Source organism: Chiloscyllium plagiosum, chromosome 20 (genome assembly GCF_004010195.1).
Source record: "Chiloscyllium plagiosum isolate BGI_BamShark_2017 chromosome 20, ASM401019v2, whole genome shotgun sequence".
Taxonomy (NCBI): Eukaryota; Metazoa; Chordata; class Chondrichthyes; order Orectolobiformes; family Hemiscylliidae; genus Chiloscyllium; species Chiloscyllium plagiosum.
Genome location: NC_057729.1, coordinates 332,879 through 353,046, shown reverse-complemented (window position 1 = coordinate 353,046; position 20,168 = coordinate 332,879). Strand labels below are relative to the sequence as shown.

At 44.2% G+C, this 20,168-nt stretch overlaps 1 protein-coding gene across 4 annotated transcripts in view; it reads right to left on the bottom strand.

Annotated features, from left to right (window-relative positions):
* Positions 1-20,168, bottom strand: part of stx16 (syntaxin 16) — a 52,478-nt gene that overhangs the window by 27,091 nt on the left and 5,219 nt on the right. For 2 of the 4 annotated variants that reach the window (XM_043710080.1, XM_043710082.1), the window contains exons 2-4: positions 15,481-15,492; positions 7,479-7,586; positions 5,555-5,695 (exon numbers count right to left, since the gene is read on the bottom strand). In XM_043710080.1, the coding sequence (XP_043566015.1) occupies positions 5,555-5,695; positions 7,479-7,586; positions 15,481-15,492 (261 nt within the window). The remainder of the gene's footprint in view (positions 1-5,554; positions 5,696-7,478; positions 7,587-15,480; positions 15,493-20,168) is intronic. The other 2 variants (XM_043710081.1, XM_043710083.1) reach the window with 1 other exon arrangement.

The following is a 20,168-nucleotide window of genomic DNA, read 5'->3' as shown; positions in this document are numbered from 1 at the left end:
CCCCCACCTTATCTCAGTCCCAACCCTTGGATTCAGCACCGCCCTCTTGACCAGCAATCTTCTTCCCGACCTCTCTGCCCCCACCCCCTCTCCGGCCTATCACCCTCACCCTCACCTCCTTCCACCTATCGTATTCCCAGCACCCCTCCGCCAAATGCCCTCCCCCATACCTTTTATGTCAGTCCGCTTGGCACACCAGCCTCATTCCTGAAGAAGGGTTAATGCCCGAAATGTCGATTCTGCTGCTCCTCGGATGCTTACTGGCCTGCTGTGTTTTTCCAGCACCACATTTTTCAACAGTATGTAGACAGGCCAACTAGGGTGAGGCTACATCGGATTTGGTGCTGGGCAATGAATCTGGTCAGGTGATGGATTTGGAGGTAGGTGAGCACTTTGGTGATAGTGACCACAATTCGGTTATGTTTACTTTAGTAATGGAAAGGGATAGGTCTATACCGCAGGGCAAGAGTTATAACTGGGGGAAAGGCAATTATGATGCGATTGGGCAAGATTTGGGATGCATTGGATGGGGAAGGAAATTGCAGGGAATGGAAATGTGGAGGATGTTCAAGGCACAGCTACTGCGTGTCATTGATAGCCATGCATCTGTCAGGCAGGGATGAAGTGGTCGCGTGATGGAAGCCATGGTTTACGAAAGAAGTTGAGTCCCTTGTCAAGAGGAAGATGGTGGGCTATATTAGGATGAGGTGTGAAGGCTCAGCCAGGGTGCTTGAGAGTTACAAGTTAGTTCCCTATTTAGGTCCTTTTTAGCTAAGAGGAGCCAGGAGGGGACATGAGAAGTAACTGGCAGGTAGGATCAGGGAGAACCCTAAAGCTTTCTATAGATATATCAGGAATAAAAGAATGACTGGAGTAAGATTAGGGCCGTCAAGGACAGTAGTGGGAAGTTGTGCATGCAGTCAGGGGAGATAGGAGAGGCGCTAAATGAATATTTTTCGTCAGTATTCACACAGGAAAAAGACAATGTTGTTGAGGAGGATACTGACATACAGGCTATTAGATTAGATGGGATTGAGGTTCATGAGGAGGTGGTGTTAGCAATTCTGGAAAGAGCGAAAATAGATATGTCCCCTGAGCCGGATGGGATTGATCCTAGGATTCTCTGGGAAGCCAGGGAGGAGATTGCAGAGCCTTTGGTTTTGATCATTGTCTACAGGAATAGTAGAAACAGGCCCTTCGGGCCAACAGGGCCACGCTGATGAGTTATCCAAACTTAATCTAGTCCCATTTGCCAGCACTTGGGCAATATCCGTCTTAACCTTTCTTATTCATATACACATCCAGATGCATATTAAATTCTGTAATTGTACCAGCCTCCACCATTTCCTCTGGCAGCTCATTTCATTCGTGCACCACCCTCTGCGTCAAAAAGTCACCCCTTAGGTCCATTTTATATTTTTCCCTATACAGTCTAAACCTATTCCCTCTAGTTAAAATGTTGTCCCCTTCTTCAAGTACAGGAATAGAGCTAACATTAGTAATTATAGGCTAGTGAGCCTTACTTCGGTTGTGGGTAAAGTGTGGAAAGGATTATAAGAGATAGGATTTATAATCATCTAGAAAGGAATAATTTGATTGGGGATAGTCAGCATGGTTTTGTGAAGGGTGGGTCGTGCCTCACAAACCTTAGAGTTCTTTGAGAAGGTGACCAAACAGGTGGATGAGGGTAAAGTCATTGATACAGCGTGTCAGGATTTCAGAAAAGTGTATGCTAAGGTTTCCCACGGTAGGCTATTTCAGAAAATACGGAAGCATGGGATCGAGGGTGATTTAGCAGTCTGGATCAGAAATTGGCTAGCTGAAAGAAGACAAAGGGTGGTGGTTGATGGGAAATGTTCATCCTGGAATTCAGTTATTAGTGGTGTACCACAAGGATCTGTTTTGGGGCCACTGCTGTTTGTCATTTTTATAAATGACCTGGATGAGGGCGTAGAGGGTGGGTTAGTAAATTTGCAGATGACACTAAAGGTAAGTGGAGTTGTGGACAGTGCTGAAGGATATTGCAGGTTACAGAAGGACATAGCTAAGCTGCGGAGCTGGGCTGAGAGGTCGCAAATGGAGTTTAATGCGGAAAAGTGAGAGGTGATTCACTTTGGAAGGAGCTTTAAAAATACAGAGTACTGGGCTAATGGTAAGATTCTTGGTAGTGTGGATGAGCAGAGAGATCTTTGGGCGACACAGTGGCTCACAGCAGCAGAGACCCAGGTTCGATTCCTGACTCCTGTCTGTGTGAAGTTTTGTACATACTCCCCATGTCTGCATGGATTTTTTCCAGGTGCTCCCACTGTCCAAAGATGTGCAGGTTAGGTGAACTGGCCATTCTAAATTGCCCATAGTGTTAGGTGCATTAGTCAGGGGTAATGTAGGAGAATGGGTCCAGGTCAGTTACTCTTCGGACGGTCGGGATGGACTTGTTAGGCCAAATAGCCTGTTTTCACACTGTAGGGAATCTAATCTCGGTGTCCATGTGCATAGATCCCTGAAGGTTGCCACCCAGGTTAATAGGGTTGTTAAGAAGGCGTACGGTGTGTTAGCATTTATTGATTGTACAGCGGACCTCAATCCCTCAAAACTCAGGTACGGCTGCACTTGGGAGTATTGCTTTCAGTTCTGGTCACCGCATTATAGGAAGGATGTGGAAAGCTTTGGAAAGGGTTCAGAGGAGATTTACCAGGATGTTGCCTGGTAAATAGAAAGGTTTGAACATAGAACAGTACAGGCTATATATATATAAAAAAATGATTTGGAGAAAGGTATCAGTTGTCTGATTAGCAAGTTTACAGATGAGTAGCAGATAGTGAAGGGGACTGTAGGAGAATACAGCTGAATACAGATAGATTGGTGAGATAGGCAGAGAAATGGCAGATGGAGTTCAATCGGGGCAAATGTGAGGTAATGCATTTTGGAATTCAAGACCGAACTATACATTAAATGAAAAATCCTGGGGAGAAAATTGATGTACAGAGAGATCTTGGTGTTCAGGTCCATCATTCCCAGAAGGGGGCAACGCAGGTCAGTAGAGTGGTCAAGAAGGCATACGGCAGTTTTCCTTCATCGGACGGAGTATAGAGTACAAAAGATCATGTTATCTTTTGTCATGTTAGGTCAGGTCATGTTACAGTTGTACAGGACTTTGGTTCAGTCACATTTGGAATACTGCATACAGTTCTGGTTGCCACATTACCAAAAGAATGTGGATGCTTTGGAGAGGGTGCAGAGGAAGTTCACCAGGATTTTGCTTAGTATGAAGGGCGCTAGCTATGAAGAAAGGTTGAATACATTAGGATAATTTTCATTAGCAAGTTGGAGGTTGAGGGGGGAACCTGAGTGAGGTCTACAAAATCATGAGAGGTATAGACAGGGTGGATAGCAAGAAGCTTTCTCCCCCCACAGTGGAGGACTCAATTACTAGGGGTCACGAGTCCAAAGTGAGGGGGGAACGGATTAGGGGAGATAAGCATGGAAAGTTCTTTATGCAGAGGTTGGTGTGGGTCTGGAATGTGTTGCCAGCGGAGGTGGTAGAAGCAGGAATGATAGCGTCATTTAAGAAGTATCTAGACACATACATGAATGGGCAGGGAGAAAAGGGATACAGACCTTTAGAAAATAGGCGATAGGTTTAGATAGAGAATCTGGATCGGCGCAGGCTTGGAGAGCTGAAGGGCCTGTTCCTGTGCTGTAATTTTCTTTGTTCTTTGTTTATTTGAAATCACAAGCTTTTGCAGCACTGCTCCAGTGACTTCACCTGACGAAGGAGCAGCGCTCCGAAAGTTTGTAGTTTCCTGCTAAACTAGAACCTGGTGTTGTTTGACCTCTGACTTTGCCCACCCCAGTCCAACACTGGCATCTCCATTTTGTGATTAGCTACGGTAAAAACACTGATCCCTGCCACTCAGAAAATGACTTGTTTATGCCTATTCCTTGTTTCCTGTTTACCAACTAGTTCCCTATAATTGACAGTACATTACCCCATTCTATGCACTTTACTTTTATATGCTACTCAACATGGGACCTTATCTAAAGCCTTGAGAGCCCCAGTAAACACCATCCACTGGTTGCCTCATCTAAATCATTAATACATATGGAGTCCAAGCTGGGGTCCAAGCACTGACCTAATTAGTCACTGACTGCCACTCAGAAAATTATCGGTTTGTTCCTGCTGTTTCCTATCTGCCAGCCAGTTCTAGTTACACCACATTTAGGGTAATGCATACACTTCTGGATGCCTTATTACATAAAGGTTTAGAGCACTGAGAGAAGTGTTAAAATTTATTTGAAGTATTTCAAAATGCATTGCCATAGCCATTAGACAAGTGTATATAGAATTGGTCTCTTTCCTTTTGGAAAAAAAGGCGAAGTGGTGATCTAATAAAAGGCTTTAAAACTGTGGGAAAGTGCAAAACTTCAGGCCATTATTATAGGATACCCAGCAATAAGGAATTCTGAAGAAACCTCTTCATCCAGAAAGTAGTGAGAACATAGAATCTGAATAGCAACGATGCACTTAACTAAATTCTCCTTAAGTAGACCTGGAAGAAAAGAATAGGAGAGAGTCATGAAGAGAGTAAATAGACAAAGTCTTTTCTCTGGGGTGGGGGAGTCCAGAACTAGAGGGCATAGGTTTAGGGTGAGAGGGGGAACATATAAAAGAGACCTTAGGGGCAACATTTTCATGCAGAGGGTGGTATGCGTATGGAATGAGCTGCCAGAGGAAGTGGTGGTGGCTGGTAGAATTCCAGCATTTAAAAAGCATCTGGATAGATATACAAAAAGGAAGAGTTTGGAGGGATATGGGCGGGTGCTGGCAAGTAGGACTAGATTGGGTTGGGATATCTGGTCGGCATGGACGAGTTGGACCAAAGGGTCTGTTTCCATGCTGTGCATCTCTATGACTAGGAGGATATCAAAATAGAGTGGCAGGAGGCTTAAGTGGAACATTAATGCTGTCAAATGCCTGTTAGGTCAAATGGGCTGCTCCTGTGCTGGAAACTGTGCGGTCTGTTGCTGCTCACCATTCTGGTAGCCGAGACTGTAAATTAAAATGAGCTTGGCAGGATTTTTGAGTAATGCAGATGTGCAGCGGCAAAATACAAGATGCGACTCTACTGTACGAGTGAAGCAAGCCATCCAAATGCAGCCAACAAAGCTCCAGCAGCAGTCAGCAATCCTGAAGTTATGCTCATAATGTTGGAAAGGAACATATAGAGCAAAGCACTTGGGTGCGATAACAGGCCATTTAGCCCTTTGAGTTGTGATTTCAGCTTCATTTTCCTGTCTGCCCACATAGCAGCTTATTCCTTTGGCCATCAAAACTTTACCTAACGCAGCCTCCAGTGGGCTGCCTGACAAATAGGATGCATCAAAAAAAACGGCAGTGAATAGATGGGGAGAAGAATTAGTACTGATTTTACAGACGGAGTGATGCCTAAAATTCTATAGTTAATTTCTGATTAAAGCAGAGGATATACACCCTTTCTGACTCCAGATCCCTCCACTCTTATTGATGCCACCTCACTGCAGAAGGATTCCAGACCTGTGTTATTTCCTGTGTGGTGATTTCTATCGCATGCTCCTCCTCACTGCTGTCATCCAGTGTTGGCCGGTTCAGATACTTGTCATGTAAACCAGCCAGCTCCTTCATCTTCTGTTTTATTCTGGTGATGTCAAACTGAATCTGAAAGAAGAAAAAGAATTAAAAACACATACTAAAATCTTAATCTGATGGATTTTGACAGATACACTGATTTGATCCTCAGGTTGCTATCTATGACCTCGTTCTGAAACAGCCCTTACTGACATCCCAAATTATGACCCAAGTGAATATAACACAGGTAAATGATCCTTACCTATACTCCTCAATCTGCTGACAATCTTTTGACACATTATTTTCAACATCCCCCTCCAATACCTCTCCACTGCTTCCTAGCTGAGTGAAACTGCCCTCACCTTGATCCGTTCTTATTGAGCCAGTTACAGATGACAACTCACTAGTAATGGCTTCTCTTCCAGTTCCTGTACTATTGTCTCTGGTGTCCCCCGATATCACATCTACACGTCTCTCAGCAACATCATACAAAGACACACCAGGTTCCAAGTTAACACTGACAATACCCAGCTCTACCTCATCACCATCTCTCTTGAGCTCTGAATTGTCTCTTATTTCTCATACTACTTGTCTGACTTCCAATGCTACACAAACAGAAACGCTTGCTGATTAAGCATTATGGAAAGGTGAAAGCCATTGAAGCTTTCGGCTTCTGCCATCAGCTATGCTCCCACCCCTGTCATTGTCCTAAGTTGAACCAGATTGATTATATCTTTATGTTCTATTTTACTCTGAACTCAGCTTCTGACTGCTTTTCATCCCTAGAACTGTCTATTTCACCCAGACTGATATCCTTCCCCTTTTCTGCCTCTGCCCACTTGCCCCATGTGTTTTGTTCCCTGTGAGCATAACTTTCTGAATCCATCTCATTATCCGCTCGGGGACCCCGCAGCCTTCATGTCTCCCAGCATTTTCTGCTTTTGTCTCCGAATGCTCTGCTGGCTGGCCTCTCTTTATCCACATTATGTAAGCTTCAACTCATCCAACACCGTACTGCCAGGATTCTGGCTCACAACACCTCCCATTTCTTTTATCATCCCTCTACTCACTGACCTCACTATTTCCACAAACATCTCGCATTTTAAAAAAAATCTTACCCCTGCATTCAAATTTCTCCATGATCTCATTCCACTCCAATTCAGCAACGTCCACCAGCCCCATGTCTCTCGGAGGACTCTGCTCCTTCAGTTCTGCCCTCTCACCTTCTTTTTCACCACAGTACCACTGGCAGCTGTGACTTCACCTGCCTAGGACTAAGTACTGGCAATCTCTAAATTCTCCACTACTGCATCTCCGGTTCCTTTAAGCTGTTCCCCAAAACCTGCCATATTGACCAAGTTTGCAGTTCCTTGTCTACATATCTCCTTATATGACTTGGAATTAACCTTTATCTTACAGGATGCCTATGATACACCTAGTTTACAATGTTGAAGGTAATATATAATATATTGTTGCTATTGGTCACAGAAAGTCATATAGAATGCAACCCCAAGCAACGGTTACAGAGAATCTCCCCATTTCTTACCACCACAAAGACCCAGACTCTGATTGCGGGAAGCCTCACTTCCGTCCATCTATCTGCCGGAATTTGATTTTAGGGAGCTTGCCCATACTGTGCCAGAAAAACCTTCCCCCAAGATCCACATCTGATGATAGGGACGCCTGTTCTATCTGGTCATCATCTATAAGCTCAACTCTTACCATCAAACACTTACTGACTGAAGGGACTCTTGGACAATCCCCAACCATGTACAACATCCTTAATACCGATCCAACTTCCACAGTGAAATTGGGGAAGTCCCCAACATCCCCTGTACAGACTGTGTTACCCAGAAATGTGCTAGCCACTTACCTGCTCCACTCCATCCACCCACTTTGGAGGCAGTTTCTTAGTTACGCCAATGGCAGCTTCTGGATCCAGGCTGATCCCAGACACCAATGCCATACGATCATCAGCTATCTGTCAACAAGACAAACACAACAATGTACTCCTTCTATATAGCAATCCAACATCATCTTCTAGTTGCACATCTCCAGATACTGAGGAGGAATAGAAGAACGTCACCAGACTAGTAATCCAGATCACCAAGCTGATATTCTGGAAAACTTAGATTCGAATCCCACCAAGGCAGATGATGAAATCTGAATTCACTAAATGATCTGGAATTAAAAACTAATGGCGATCATGCTTTGTCGATTGTCATAAAACCCATCTGGCTTACTAATGCCCTTTGGGAAGGAAAGCTGCTGTTCTTCACTGGTCTCGCCTGTATTTGACTCCAGACCAATAACAATGGGTCATAAAGGACAGCGTTATTACACTAGATATTTGATAGGTAGTGAGGGAAACAACAAGAGGGAAAAGCAAATTGACCATATCTTCACAAGTCTACTTATAACAGTATTGGTAGAAGTGAGGCCAACATCTTGCCACTGTGGAGATGATGCCCTTTCTTCATATTGAGAATGGGTCTAGATTAGAATGGTGCTGGAAAAGCACAGCAGGTCAGGCAGCATCCAAAGAGCAGGAAAATCGGCGTTTCGGGCATAAGCCCTTCATCAGGAATGAAGGCAGGGAGCCTCTGGGGTGGAGAGATGAATGGGAGGAAGGTGGGGCTGGAGAGAAGCTAGCTGAGAGTACAATAGGTAGATAGAGGTGGGGATGAAGGCGATAGGTCAGAAAGGAGGGTGGAGCGGAAGAGCTTCAGGGCAGAGGAGATGACCTGGTTCATATTGAGGATGCCCTCCAGCAGGTTCTATGGCATTATCACTGCCATAAATGGGACAAACTTTGAATAGATCTAGCAACTCAAGAGGTGCCATGGGCGATTAGCAGCAGCATTATATTCAGCCACAATCTGTAACCTCATAGCCAGACACATCCCTCACTTTACCATGACATCAAACAGAGCTGAATAAGGAGTGCAGGAGGCTGTATAAAAATGAGGCATCAATCTGCTGAAGCTAGGACACAGGATCCTTGGAGTGCCACACAGCATGCAACATGGGTATGCAATCCCAAAACCAATGGATCAGATTAGGTCTGCCACATCTAGATATGAATGGTGGTTAAAAAAAAAAACTGACTGAAGGAGATGACAACTCCACAAACATCCCCATGCTCAATATTTTTTTTTGCATGGGGTGGAGTGGCAGCACATCAGTGCAGAAGATAAAACTTGAGCACTTACAATAATCTTCTGCCAGAAGTGCTGAGTGGATGATCCATTTCTGCCTACTCCAGAGCTCCCCAACATCACAAATATCAGTCTTCAACTAATTTGACGCACTCCATATGCGAGCTGCAAAGGCTGTAAACCCTCCAAACAATCCCGTAGAAACACCAAACTTCTGTGCTCTAGAACTTGCAGCACCCTAAGCAAGCTGTTCCAGTACACTGACATCTACCTGGCAATGTGGAAAATTGCCTACGTATGTCCTGTGCACAAAAAGCAGGACAAATCCTACCTGGTCAGCTACTATCCTATCAATTTACTCTCCAACATCACCAAAGTCATGAAAGGAATCACCAATAGTGCTAGCCAGTAGCAGATGATACTCAGTTTGGGTTCTGCCAGGGCCATTCAGCTCCTGACCTCATTACAGCCTTAGTTCAAACATGGGCAGAATTCCAGGGTAGGAGTGACTGCCCTTGACATCAATGAATGAGTGTGGCAGCAAGCAGCCCAAACAAAACTGGAGTAATGGCAATTGGGGAATGTCTCACCACTAGTTGGAGTCATACCTGGCACTTAGGAAGATAGTTGTGATTGTTGGTCAGTAATCTCAGCTCCAGGACATCTCGACAGGAGTTGTCTACCTAGTGTCTCGGCTAGTGTCCTCAGCCCAACCATCTTCAATGACTTTCCCTCCATCATTAGGTAAGAACTGAGGATGTTCACCAATGATTGCTCAAAGTTCAGCACATTTGTGACTCCTCAGATACTGAAGCAGTCTCTGTTCAAATGCAACAAGTTCTGGAGATTATCCAGGTTTGAGCTGAGAAGCGGCAGGTAACACTTGTGCCATTTAAGTGTAAGACAATGACTATCCCCACAAGAGAATCTAAGCATCACCCTTTGATGTTCAATGGCATTACCATCACTAAATCCTATTAACAATACTCTGGGAGTTACAATTCACCAAAAATTGAACTCTGCTAGCTATATAAATACAGTGGCTGCAACAGAAGGTCAGAGGCTAGGAATTCTGCATACCTTGCCTCCTGCTTCCCCAAAGCCAGTTCACAATCAACAAGGCACATCTCAGGAGGGGACAGAATACTCTCCAGTTGTCTGGATGGGTGCAGCTCTAACAACATACAGGATAAAGGTAAAAACGACCGACTTGACACTGACATTTTTTACAAACCCACCGACTCCCACAGCTACCTGGATTACACCTCTTCCCACCCTACCTCTTGCAAAAATGCCATCCCGTATTCCCAATTCCTCCGCCTCCGCCGATCTGCTCCCAGGAGGACCAGTGCCACCACAGAACACACCAAATGGCCTCCTTCTTTAGATGTTCTCCAGTACTCCCTCGGGACCGTTCCGCAAAGACCGTTCCCTCCGTGACTACGTGGTCAGGTCCACGCCCCCCTACGACCCACCCTCCCATCCTGGCACTTTCCCCTGCTACCGCAGGAACTGTAAAACCTGTGCCCACACCTCCTCCCTCACCTCTAAAGGAGCCTTCCACATCCATCAAAGTTTTACTTGCACATCCATTAATATCATTTATTGTATCCGTTGCTCCCGATGCGGTCTCCTCTACATTGGGGAGACTGGATGCCTCCTAGCAGAGTGCTTTAGAGAACATCTCCGGGACACCCGCACCAATCAACCACACCGCCCCGTGGCCCAACATTTCAACTCCCCTTCCCACTCTGCCGAGGACATGGAGGTCCTGGGCCTCCTTCACCGCCACTCCCTCACCACCAAACGCCTGGAGGAAGAACGCCTCATCTTCCGCCTCGGAACACTTCAACCCCAGGGCATCAATGTGGACTTCAACAGCTTCCTCATTTCCCCGTCCCCCACTGCACCCTAGTTCCAAACTTCCAGCTCAGCACTGTCCCCATGACTTGTCCGACCTGCCTATCTTCTTTTCCACCTATCCACTCCACCCTCCTCCCTGACCTATCACCTTCATCCCCACCTCTACTCACCTATTGTACTCCATGCTACTTTCTCCCCACCTCTACCCTCCTCTAGCTTATCTCTCCACGCTTCAGGCTCTCTGCCTTTATTCCTGATTTATTGCATCCGTTGCTCCTGATGCGGCCTCCTCTACATTAGGGAGACTGGACGCCTCCTAGCAGAGCGCTTTTGCCCGAAACATTGATTTTGCTGCTCGGCTGCTGCCTGAACTGCTGTGCTCTTCCAGCACCACTAATCCAAAATCTGGTTTCCAGCATCTGCTGTCATTATTTTTACCTAACATACAGGATAAAGCAACACATCTAACAACTTCAACATTCGGTTTCTCACTCGTGATGCGCAGAGACAGTAGTGTGTAACATCTACAAGATGAACCGCAGTAACTCACCAAAGCTCCTCTAACAACACCTTCAAAACCTGCTTTCTCTACCAGGTAGGAGAACAGGAGCAGCAGATACGTGGGAACACCACCACTTGCAGGTTCCCCTCACCATCCTAACCTGGAAATACATCGTTATTGCTTCAGTATCACTGGGTCAAAATCCCAGAATACCTCCCTAACAGAGTTGTGGGCGTTTCTACACCTTCTCCACGGCAATCTGGAATGGACAATAAATGCTGGCATAATCTGTGATACCCATATCCCAAGAGTGAATAAGAAAGTAGGGGCACCAGGCCATGTCAAATTGTTAATCAGGTCCTTTAATTTAAGAACCTAAAGCTGTTGCACAAAGAGTGCCAAACTATGCAGTTTTCCCCACATACAGAATAGCTACTTTGTTTCTCATTTCAATGTTGGCTGATACTTTCATAGGCTTTGAAGGGGGAAACAGAAAATACTGGATGCACAGTAAATCTTGAGGTATGGAACCAGGGCAATGATTCAGGCTTCACTGGTCAGGCAATTTCTGCTACAACATTTCAACTGTGCCAGCTCAAAGAAAGGTTTCTGCTACACTCCCAAAACCCACAAGGTGAACTTGCCCAATTGAAGACAGTGACACCCCGGTTAGCAGACAGCTTGGTTGACGGCACACTCAAAGTTACACCATTATATCTGGTGGAGAAAATGGAGCGTTGTTCCACAACTTCTCTCCAACCATATTTGAATACAGTAAGCAATCACACCAAGTACATTTCCCACACCTCTAGAATAATGATGCTGAAGGCATTGATCAGAAAAATAGATTAAACAGAACTACACCCAGTACTCCAAGTGTGGACAGGCCAGCAGGGATGAAATCGCCAGTCAAGCGATCCAGTGAAATATCCCTGCATTCCCTGACACAGTGAATTAAGAGTCCACCACCACCTCATGGTTTTCATTCAAAGACTCAGACTGACCCTGCCAATTTATGGTCTTTTGCTGTCTCATCTACTGTGCCTGTTGCTTTCGATGTGGTCTCCTCTACATTGGGAAATAGGACGCCAACTCGCAGAACGTTTCAGAGAACATCTCAGGGACACATGAACCAAACAACCCCACTGCCCTGGGGCCAATCACCTCAAATCCCCCTCCGATCCACTAAGGACATACGAGTAATGGGCCTCCTTCAACACCAAATCCTAGCTATCTGAAGCCCAGAGGAAGAATGTCTCATCTTCCATCTTGAGAATCCATCCACACAGCATCAACATCAATTTCTTCCCAGCTACCTTCCCCCCAGCCTCACTCCCATCCTCCTATTTAACTCTCAGCCCCCTTTCCCCTCCCTCCCCTCACCCCAACTCCTCCCACACCCACCCCGCCCTACACACACATTCCTGATAAAGGGCTTATGCCCGGAACATCGATTCTCCTGCCCCTCGGATACCGCCTGACTGGCTGTGCTTTTCCAGTGCCATACTTTTCGACTTTTACTGTCTATGCTGCTCAAGCCCTGAAGAAGGGCTTATGCCCGAAACATCGATTCTCCTGCTCCTTGGATGCTGCTTGACCTGCTGCACTTTTCCAGCAACACATTTTCAGCCATGCTGCTCAAACACCTTGCTGACCCCACAAGGCAAAATCAAGGGCCCAATCAAATATTTGTGATATACAATGCAGTACAGAAGGCAGCCACTGCACAATGAGGCTACTCTAATGAAACAGCCAGCAGCAAACAGGTTATACTCAAGGACATGCCACACTCAAAATGTAAACCAAGAAAAGAAATACTGATAGAATTTCAGGGAAGAGGCGCGCATGGGAAGAATGTACACTCTGTTGGTTTTAGCAGCCAGACACCTCTCACTCTAGATTCAGGATCAGTTCCTGCGGATTGGAGGGTGGCTAATGTTGTCTCACTTTTTATGAAAGGAGGGAGAGCAAAAACAGGGAATTATAGACCAGTTAGTCTGACCTCAGTGGTGGGAAAGATGCTGGAGTCAATTATAAAGGATGAAATTACGACATCTGGATAGCAGTAACAGGATAGGTCAGAGTCAGCGTGAATTTATAAAGGGGAAATCATGCTTGACTAATCTTCTGGAATTTTTTGAAAATGTAACTCTGAAGATAGACAAGGGAGATCCAGTGGATGTAGTGTACCTGGACTTTCAGAAAGCCTTTGATAAAGTCCCACAAAGGAGGTTAGTGAGCAAAATTAGGGCACATGGCATTGGGGGCAAAATACTGACTTGGATTGAAAATTGGTTCGCTGACAGGAAACAAAGAGTAGTGATAAACGGCTCCCTTTCGGAATGGCAGGCGGTGACCAGTGGGGTACTGCAGGGATCAGTGCTGGGACCGCAGCGTTTTACAATACAATTAATGATATCATTAATTGTATTAAAAGTAATATTAGCAAATTTGCTGATGATACAAAGCTAGGTGGTAGGGTGAAATGTGAGGAGGATGTTAGAAGATTACAGGGTGACCTGGCCAGGCTAGGTGAGTGGACGGATGCATGGCAGATGCAGTTTAATGTGGATAAATGTGTGGTTATCCACTTTGGTGGCAAGAACAGGAAGGCAGATTACTACCTAAATGGAGTCAAGTTAGGTAAAGGGGCAGTACAACGAGATCTAGGTGTTCTTGTAAATTTGAGGAAAGACATTCTGGCTATTGAGGGAGTGCAGAGTAGGTTCACGAGGTCAATTCCCGAAATGGCAGGACTGTCTTACGTTGAAAGATTGGACTAACCAGGCTTGTATACATTTGAGTTTAGAAGGCTGAGAGGGGATCTGATTGAGATGTATAAGATTATTAAAGGATTGGACACTCTGGAGGCAGGAAACATGTTTCCGCTGATGGGTGAGTCCCAAACCAAAGGACACAGTTTAAAAATAAAGGGTAGGCCACTTAGAACAGAGTTGAGGAGAAACTTCTTCACCCAGAGAGTAGGGGGTGTATGGAATGCTCTGCCCCAGAATGCTGTGGAGGCCCAGTCTCTGGATACTTTCAAGAAAGAGTTGGATAGAGCTTTTAAGGATTGTGGAATCAAGGGTTATGGGGATAAGGCAGGAACAGGATACTGATGGAGGATGATCAGCCATGATCATAATGAATGGTGGTGCTGGCTCGAAGGGCAGAATGGCCTACTCCTGCACCTATTGTCTAATAACATACCCGGGCCGGGGGTATTTGGGAACATTATCAAATAGAAGATCCTTGAAGTTGCTGATCAAGGAGAGAGAAATGACGACTAAGGGAGAAACTCAGAAGGGGATGCTGCCACTGACTGGCCTCTAATGGAGCAGACAGAGCTAGGGCGAGTGGTTAATCAAAGTCAGGGGGAGAGGATACAGCTGGCGTGGCAGAGGATCATGAGAAAAGACTGTAAGACCACAAACTGACTTAGAAATAAGGACAAAGCTGTGAAAGCTATCTTGCTGAGAGCTGGGCTACCTGTGTAACTGAGCAAGAGCAGGATAAAGAATGTGTGGGATTAGATACCAGAGGCTCTAGCTGCAGAATTCTGCAATGAATAAAACAGGACTATATTCAATGAGTAAGAACAGCTGAGTGCACACGCTTAGGTCTCAATTCAGCATGACAAACTTGGGCAGTGTCTTTTTTGTTCACTCATGGGACATGGACATCTCTATCCGGCTGGCATTTTATTGCCCAGAGCTAGCCACTACCAGTCTACATGCTGTAGGTTGACCCACAATGCCCTTAGTGAGGGAATCGCAGAATTCTGACCAAACAGAGAAGAAACAGCGATATATTTCCAACTCAGGATGGGGAGTAGCTTGCATCTGCTGCCGTAGTCCTTTTGGGTGGATGTGGTCATGGGTTTGGAAGGATCTGTCTAAGGATCTTTAGTGAATTTCTGCAGTGCATCTTGTAGCTAGTATATATTGCTGCTACTGAACGTCAGTTTCTAAGTGGACAAGTCCTGGCAAATGATTTGATTCAAAATAATACTAACTCAGGAGCAAACAACACAATGGGGGCATGTCAAATATTTCAGTACACTCTACTAAACCATGTTATAGGGTATAAGACCACACTGGGCATCCTCTGCTGTCAAACACAGTAAACTGTCGATCCACCAGAGAATTTTCATTTGATATTTTAAATGAGAGATTGCAATGTTTTATATCAAAGAGGATTAATGATAGAAGAGGGAGTATTGAAACAAAGTAAAGATTTGCAGTCATTTAAAAATTCCTGTTAAAGGTGAATTCTCAACACAAGACTAAATTGGGCCTTAGCACCAAAACGTTCGCCCATTTGTAGTTTACAAATGATAAATTGGACAGTACCTCATCCAACTCCTGCAGCGATTGGCAGCAACCATCAGACCCCAGCCAACCAGGGAGACCAGAACAGAGGAAACAGACACAAGTGGTCAGATCAGAACAGTGAGTAAAAAACACATAACAGATTGTAAGTTAACAGAAAGCAACATCCCCAGTAAGGACTATAACCATGCGTCAGTGCAGTTACACCAAGTTCACTGGCCAAGAGCAGCCAGCTCAGATTATCTGCAGGAAACAAAATTAAACTGCATGACAACATTAATTCCAGGATGATTCATTATAATGCAGAGAAGGGTGGAAGGAGCACTCCTCGTGACGGTAGGTTAGTTAATCTATGCAATTGATAAATGTGGTTGGCGGGGCAGGGGGGTTTACTGAGCCAGTGTAAACTAGGTGAATTCACCTGGAGAATAAAACCTGCAATAACATTTTAATAATTAATCACTGCACTTTAACCTAAAAAGCTCCACACAGAGAGGCTCACCAGCAACAATAGCATCTGATGCTTGTCAAAGACTTGTATTGAGATCACAACTTATCACATCTCTCCGAAACATCACAAGTGCTCCACCAATACTGAATGACATTTCAGGTGCAGTTACTATCATATGGGCAAACGTAGGTAGGAGCCAACTGGCAAACAGTGAGATTCCACATGCAGCACCACATAAATGACTCATTAAATCAATTCTTTGATGTTCTTGGTTGAGAGAGGCATGCCAGCCTTAATATCCCCCATTCTTCCTCCATTGCTCAGTTTTGCAGCTGATCTGAAAAACAGAAACCACGAGGACAGCACTCCCTCTGCACTGTAGTAGCAGACGAGCTTAAATGTTGAACTGAACATTAAAGTGGGCGTCACGGTGGCTAGCACTGCTGCCTCACATCACCAGAGACCCGGGTTCAATTCCCGCCTCAGGCGACTGACTGTGTGGAGTTTGCACGTTCTCCCCGTGTCTGCGTGGGTTTCCTCCGGGTGCTCCGGTTTTCTGTTGGGCCAAAGGGCCTGTTTCCACACTGTAATGTAATGTAATGTAATCTAATCTAATCTAAATGGTCAAGAGTTTTATTAAGTTTTCCCAAACAGACAGGGTTTCTGGTTAAGATTGTCTAATACTGCACAAAGAACTAAACCATCTTTGTCAGAACGTAAATGTCCATTTATCAAATGGAACATTCTCAAATTATCTGGAGAAGGTAAGCATTCCTGTACCAAACACTGTCACATACAGCAAGCTTTTGCTAACTTTACACTGTGTACCTAGAAACTTAACAGCTGTGGATTAGACTTGACAGATTTAGTTACATTTTCAGATAGATAACAATTTCTCCACCAACTCCCTCAAATTCTCTGCTTAGTCAATGTTCCAGACTATTTGCTAAACAATTTGTTTCAGTTAAAGACTTTTTAAAAATGTAATCTATTATTTTTCAAATTAACCTGTTCAGATATATTACACATCTCTGGAGTAGGTGGGACTTGAGCTTGGGCCTCCCAGTCCAGGGGCAGGGACTTTGTCACTGCTTCATAAGCCCAACAAAGTGATTGTCTTCAGCTGCTCCCAAAAAAATTCAGCCCCCTGATCACAGAGTCCATCTGCAGCCTCAGTTTGACCAAATGTTGGCACACCACCTGATCTCAAAACCAGCTTCCAATTCCACTTCCATTCAACCACAAAGACCAACTAATTTGACTTCAGACCTCGGTCACTTCCACCATTACCTCTGCCGATATGACCATTCTAATGTTATCTTGTCTGGCTTCTCAACCTCTACCTTCTGCGAGACCCAGCACATATAAAGCTCTATTGATGTTTCCACTTGTGAAGGATCCAAAACGAGAGATCAGGAATCAAAGCCAGTTATTAATGAACCTAATGTGTAATTCAGCAGAAAGGTCTGACAATCAGAGTCATTAGAATATGGAATTGTAATTGAAGTATATGAGGATTAGAATGACATGCTGATAGACTTTAATGTAGTGTTGGAAAAGACTCATCATTATTGTCAGCACAGACTAAAATGTGCTATAGCTAACTGGGCCATTACTGTATATGATTCAATAACACTCATATCCTACACCAGAGAACCCCAAGATGACTGTTGCCTTGCTGAACCTACATTGGCTCCAAGTCCCCAACACTTCAAATTCTTATCCTTGTGTTTAACCACTTTCCCAGCCCTGATCTTCATTATTTCTGTAAAGTCCTGAATCCTACAACTCCCGACAAACTCTGTATTTCTCCAAATGTAAATTCTTGGGCAACAGCTTCCTCACCTTAGTTCCCCGACAACAGACATCCTTAGCTCTACTTCACACTCTGAATATGACCATTACATATCCCTCTAGAAGTCCTGCAATCCAGTGGGTATTGTCCCTGCCTCTGAATCTGAAACTCCAGATTCAAATACAACAGCACCAACTATTTCCAGTTAATCACAGCATAGCTTAAATACAACGTAGAACTCTCTACATTGCCTCAATGAACCCAGACCAATCTTAGAAACTCCAATCTTCGCTAGATCTCACCCCCACCATCGTCCTGCTTCTTACCCTCGGCAACTGATGATCTCTCTGAATGAAGTAACCAACTCAGGCTTGGACTAAGATGCCATGTCCATTAGGAAATAGACAGAGACAATCCCAAACATCTATAGCATTGGATCTGGAAGAGACTTTCAATTCATTAACCATTCCTAAATCCAGCACCAACACACATACTAGGAGAAAGTGAGGACTGCAGATGCTGGAGATCAGAGTCGTGAGAGTGGTGCTGGAAAAGCACAGCAGGTCAGGCAGCATCCGAGGAGCAGGAGAATCGACATTTCTGGCACAAGCCCTTCATCATTCCTGATGAAGGGTTTATGCCCAAAACATCAATTCTCCTGCTCCTCGGATGCTGCCTGAGTTGCTGTGCTTTTCCAGCATCACACTCTTGACACCAACACACATACTGCATAGTCTATGCTCGCATCTAAAACCATATGCTACAATGTACACTGAGGAAACCGCAGCACATTTACATTCCAAAATACTCCATGACTAAAGCCAGCAAAGACGCACATATTCCTCAAGGTACAGGTGAATCCCAGCTCCAACATACTTGTGGACAAACAGGAATACCGTGCTCACTTCCAGACTTCTCAACAGCTATTAGAGTAGTAGCAGGAATCAAAGGCTTCAGTAATGAAGTGAGATTAAAGATGCTGAAGGCTTAACAACCAAAACAGCACTGGCAATCTGTAAAAATATCCTTCGACATTCAGTTTAATCTTAAAATGGATAATATTAATGGGGGATTGACAAAGGTATTTAAAATCATGAAGAGTCTCAATAAAAAGTGGTAGGCAGAAAATGTTTCCAGTAGCAGTCTCCACAGGTCACAGACTTAATGTCAATTGGGAATTAAAAGGAACAAACATGACAAGACTGAAAATAAATTAGTGGTATTTCTAAACTCGATTTTTTTAAAAATTCATTCACAGAATGTGGAGTTCGGTCAGAGTTTATTGTCCATCTCTGATTATCTAGAGGACACTGTCTGAGTTGGTGGAGGTGAATTCAATAGTAGCTTTGAAAAGAGAATTGCTTAAAAACAGGAAGTGGAATATTTGCAAGACAGAGATGTGGGAGCGATTGGAGAGATCCTTCAGCAAGCCCTCACAGCTGTGCTGAGTTGAATGGCTTCTTCTATACCAAATCATTCTCAAATTTTGTATTCCACAATGCAGTAATTAAACTCCAGCATCAATACATAAACACAAGGATGTAGGATAAGCCGCAAGGTACAGTTACACAACCCACAAACAATTCATGCAGCATGCTTGATACCATACATTGATTAAACCCCAGCATTAATTATAACTCATGTTAAATCATTCCCCATTAATTTTAAACCAGAAAAAATGTATTTAAATAGCATGATTAATATTGCAGGCATTAACGAGAAAAAAGTAGCAAGAATAAATTGCTTCCTTGAAACTCTTCCAACATATTTTACTTTTTTGAATAACTTTTGGAGAGGTTAACAGCAAACTGGGCTGGCACCAAGACTTTACAGCACCTCATCAGATCAGTAGGGACTCACTGAACAATCCTTGAGGAATTAAATACCGCAGAACTTCTCTTCCAAATGTCTTACCTAATGTAGATTTCCTAGTTCTATTGCTCTGACATTCATTGATATTCCACAATTGTTTGTCAGGTTAGCATTGTTACTGACGGATTTTTATTTTACAGTAGATTTACAGGGCAGGAATTGAACGCAGTAAGACAGATTCTGGAGGGGTTTGCAGATCATGGGCAGGATAGTGAGGGCATGGGCCAGGGTCTGAGTAAAGAATCAAATATGTAGGTCAAATATAAAAGAAAATGCTGGAAAAAGTATCAGGTTAGGCAGCACTTTTGGAGAAAGTATTAACATTTCAGGTCTGAGCTTTTTCCAGCATGTTGTGTTTTTAATTCAGCTTTTTCTGTCAAGGTTATAGGTACATGTTCTGGTCAGGAGCTAGGTTCTAATCCTGATCTCAAATGCTGCCATGACATGTTCTCAGAGAAGACAAAATAATACAGATATGATTTCACTATTAATATTATGATAAAAACTGTTTATTGGTAGACATTACTGTGCTATATGTGGTACTTCTGTCACTGTCAGCTACAAGCCAGCCTTTAACAATTAAAACTCTTG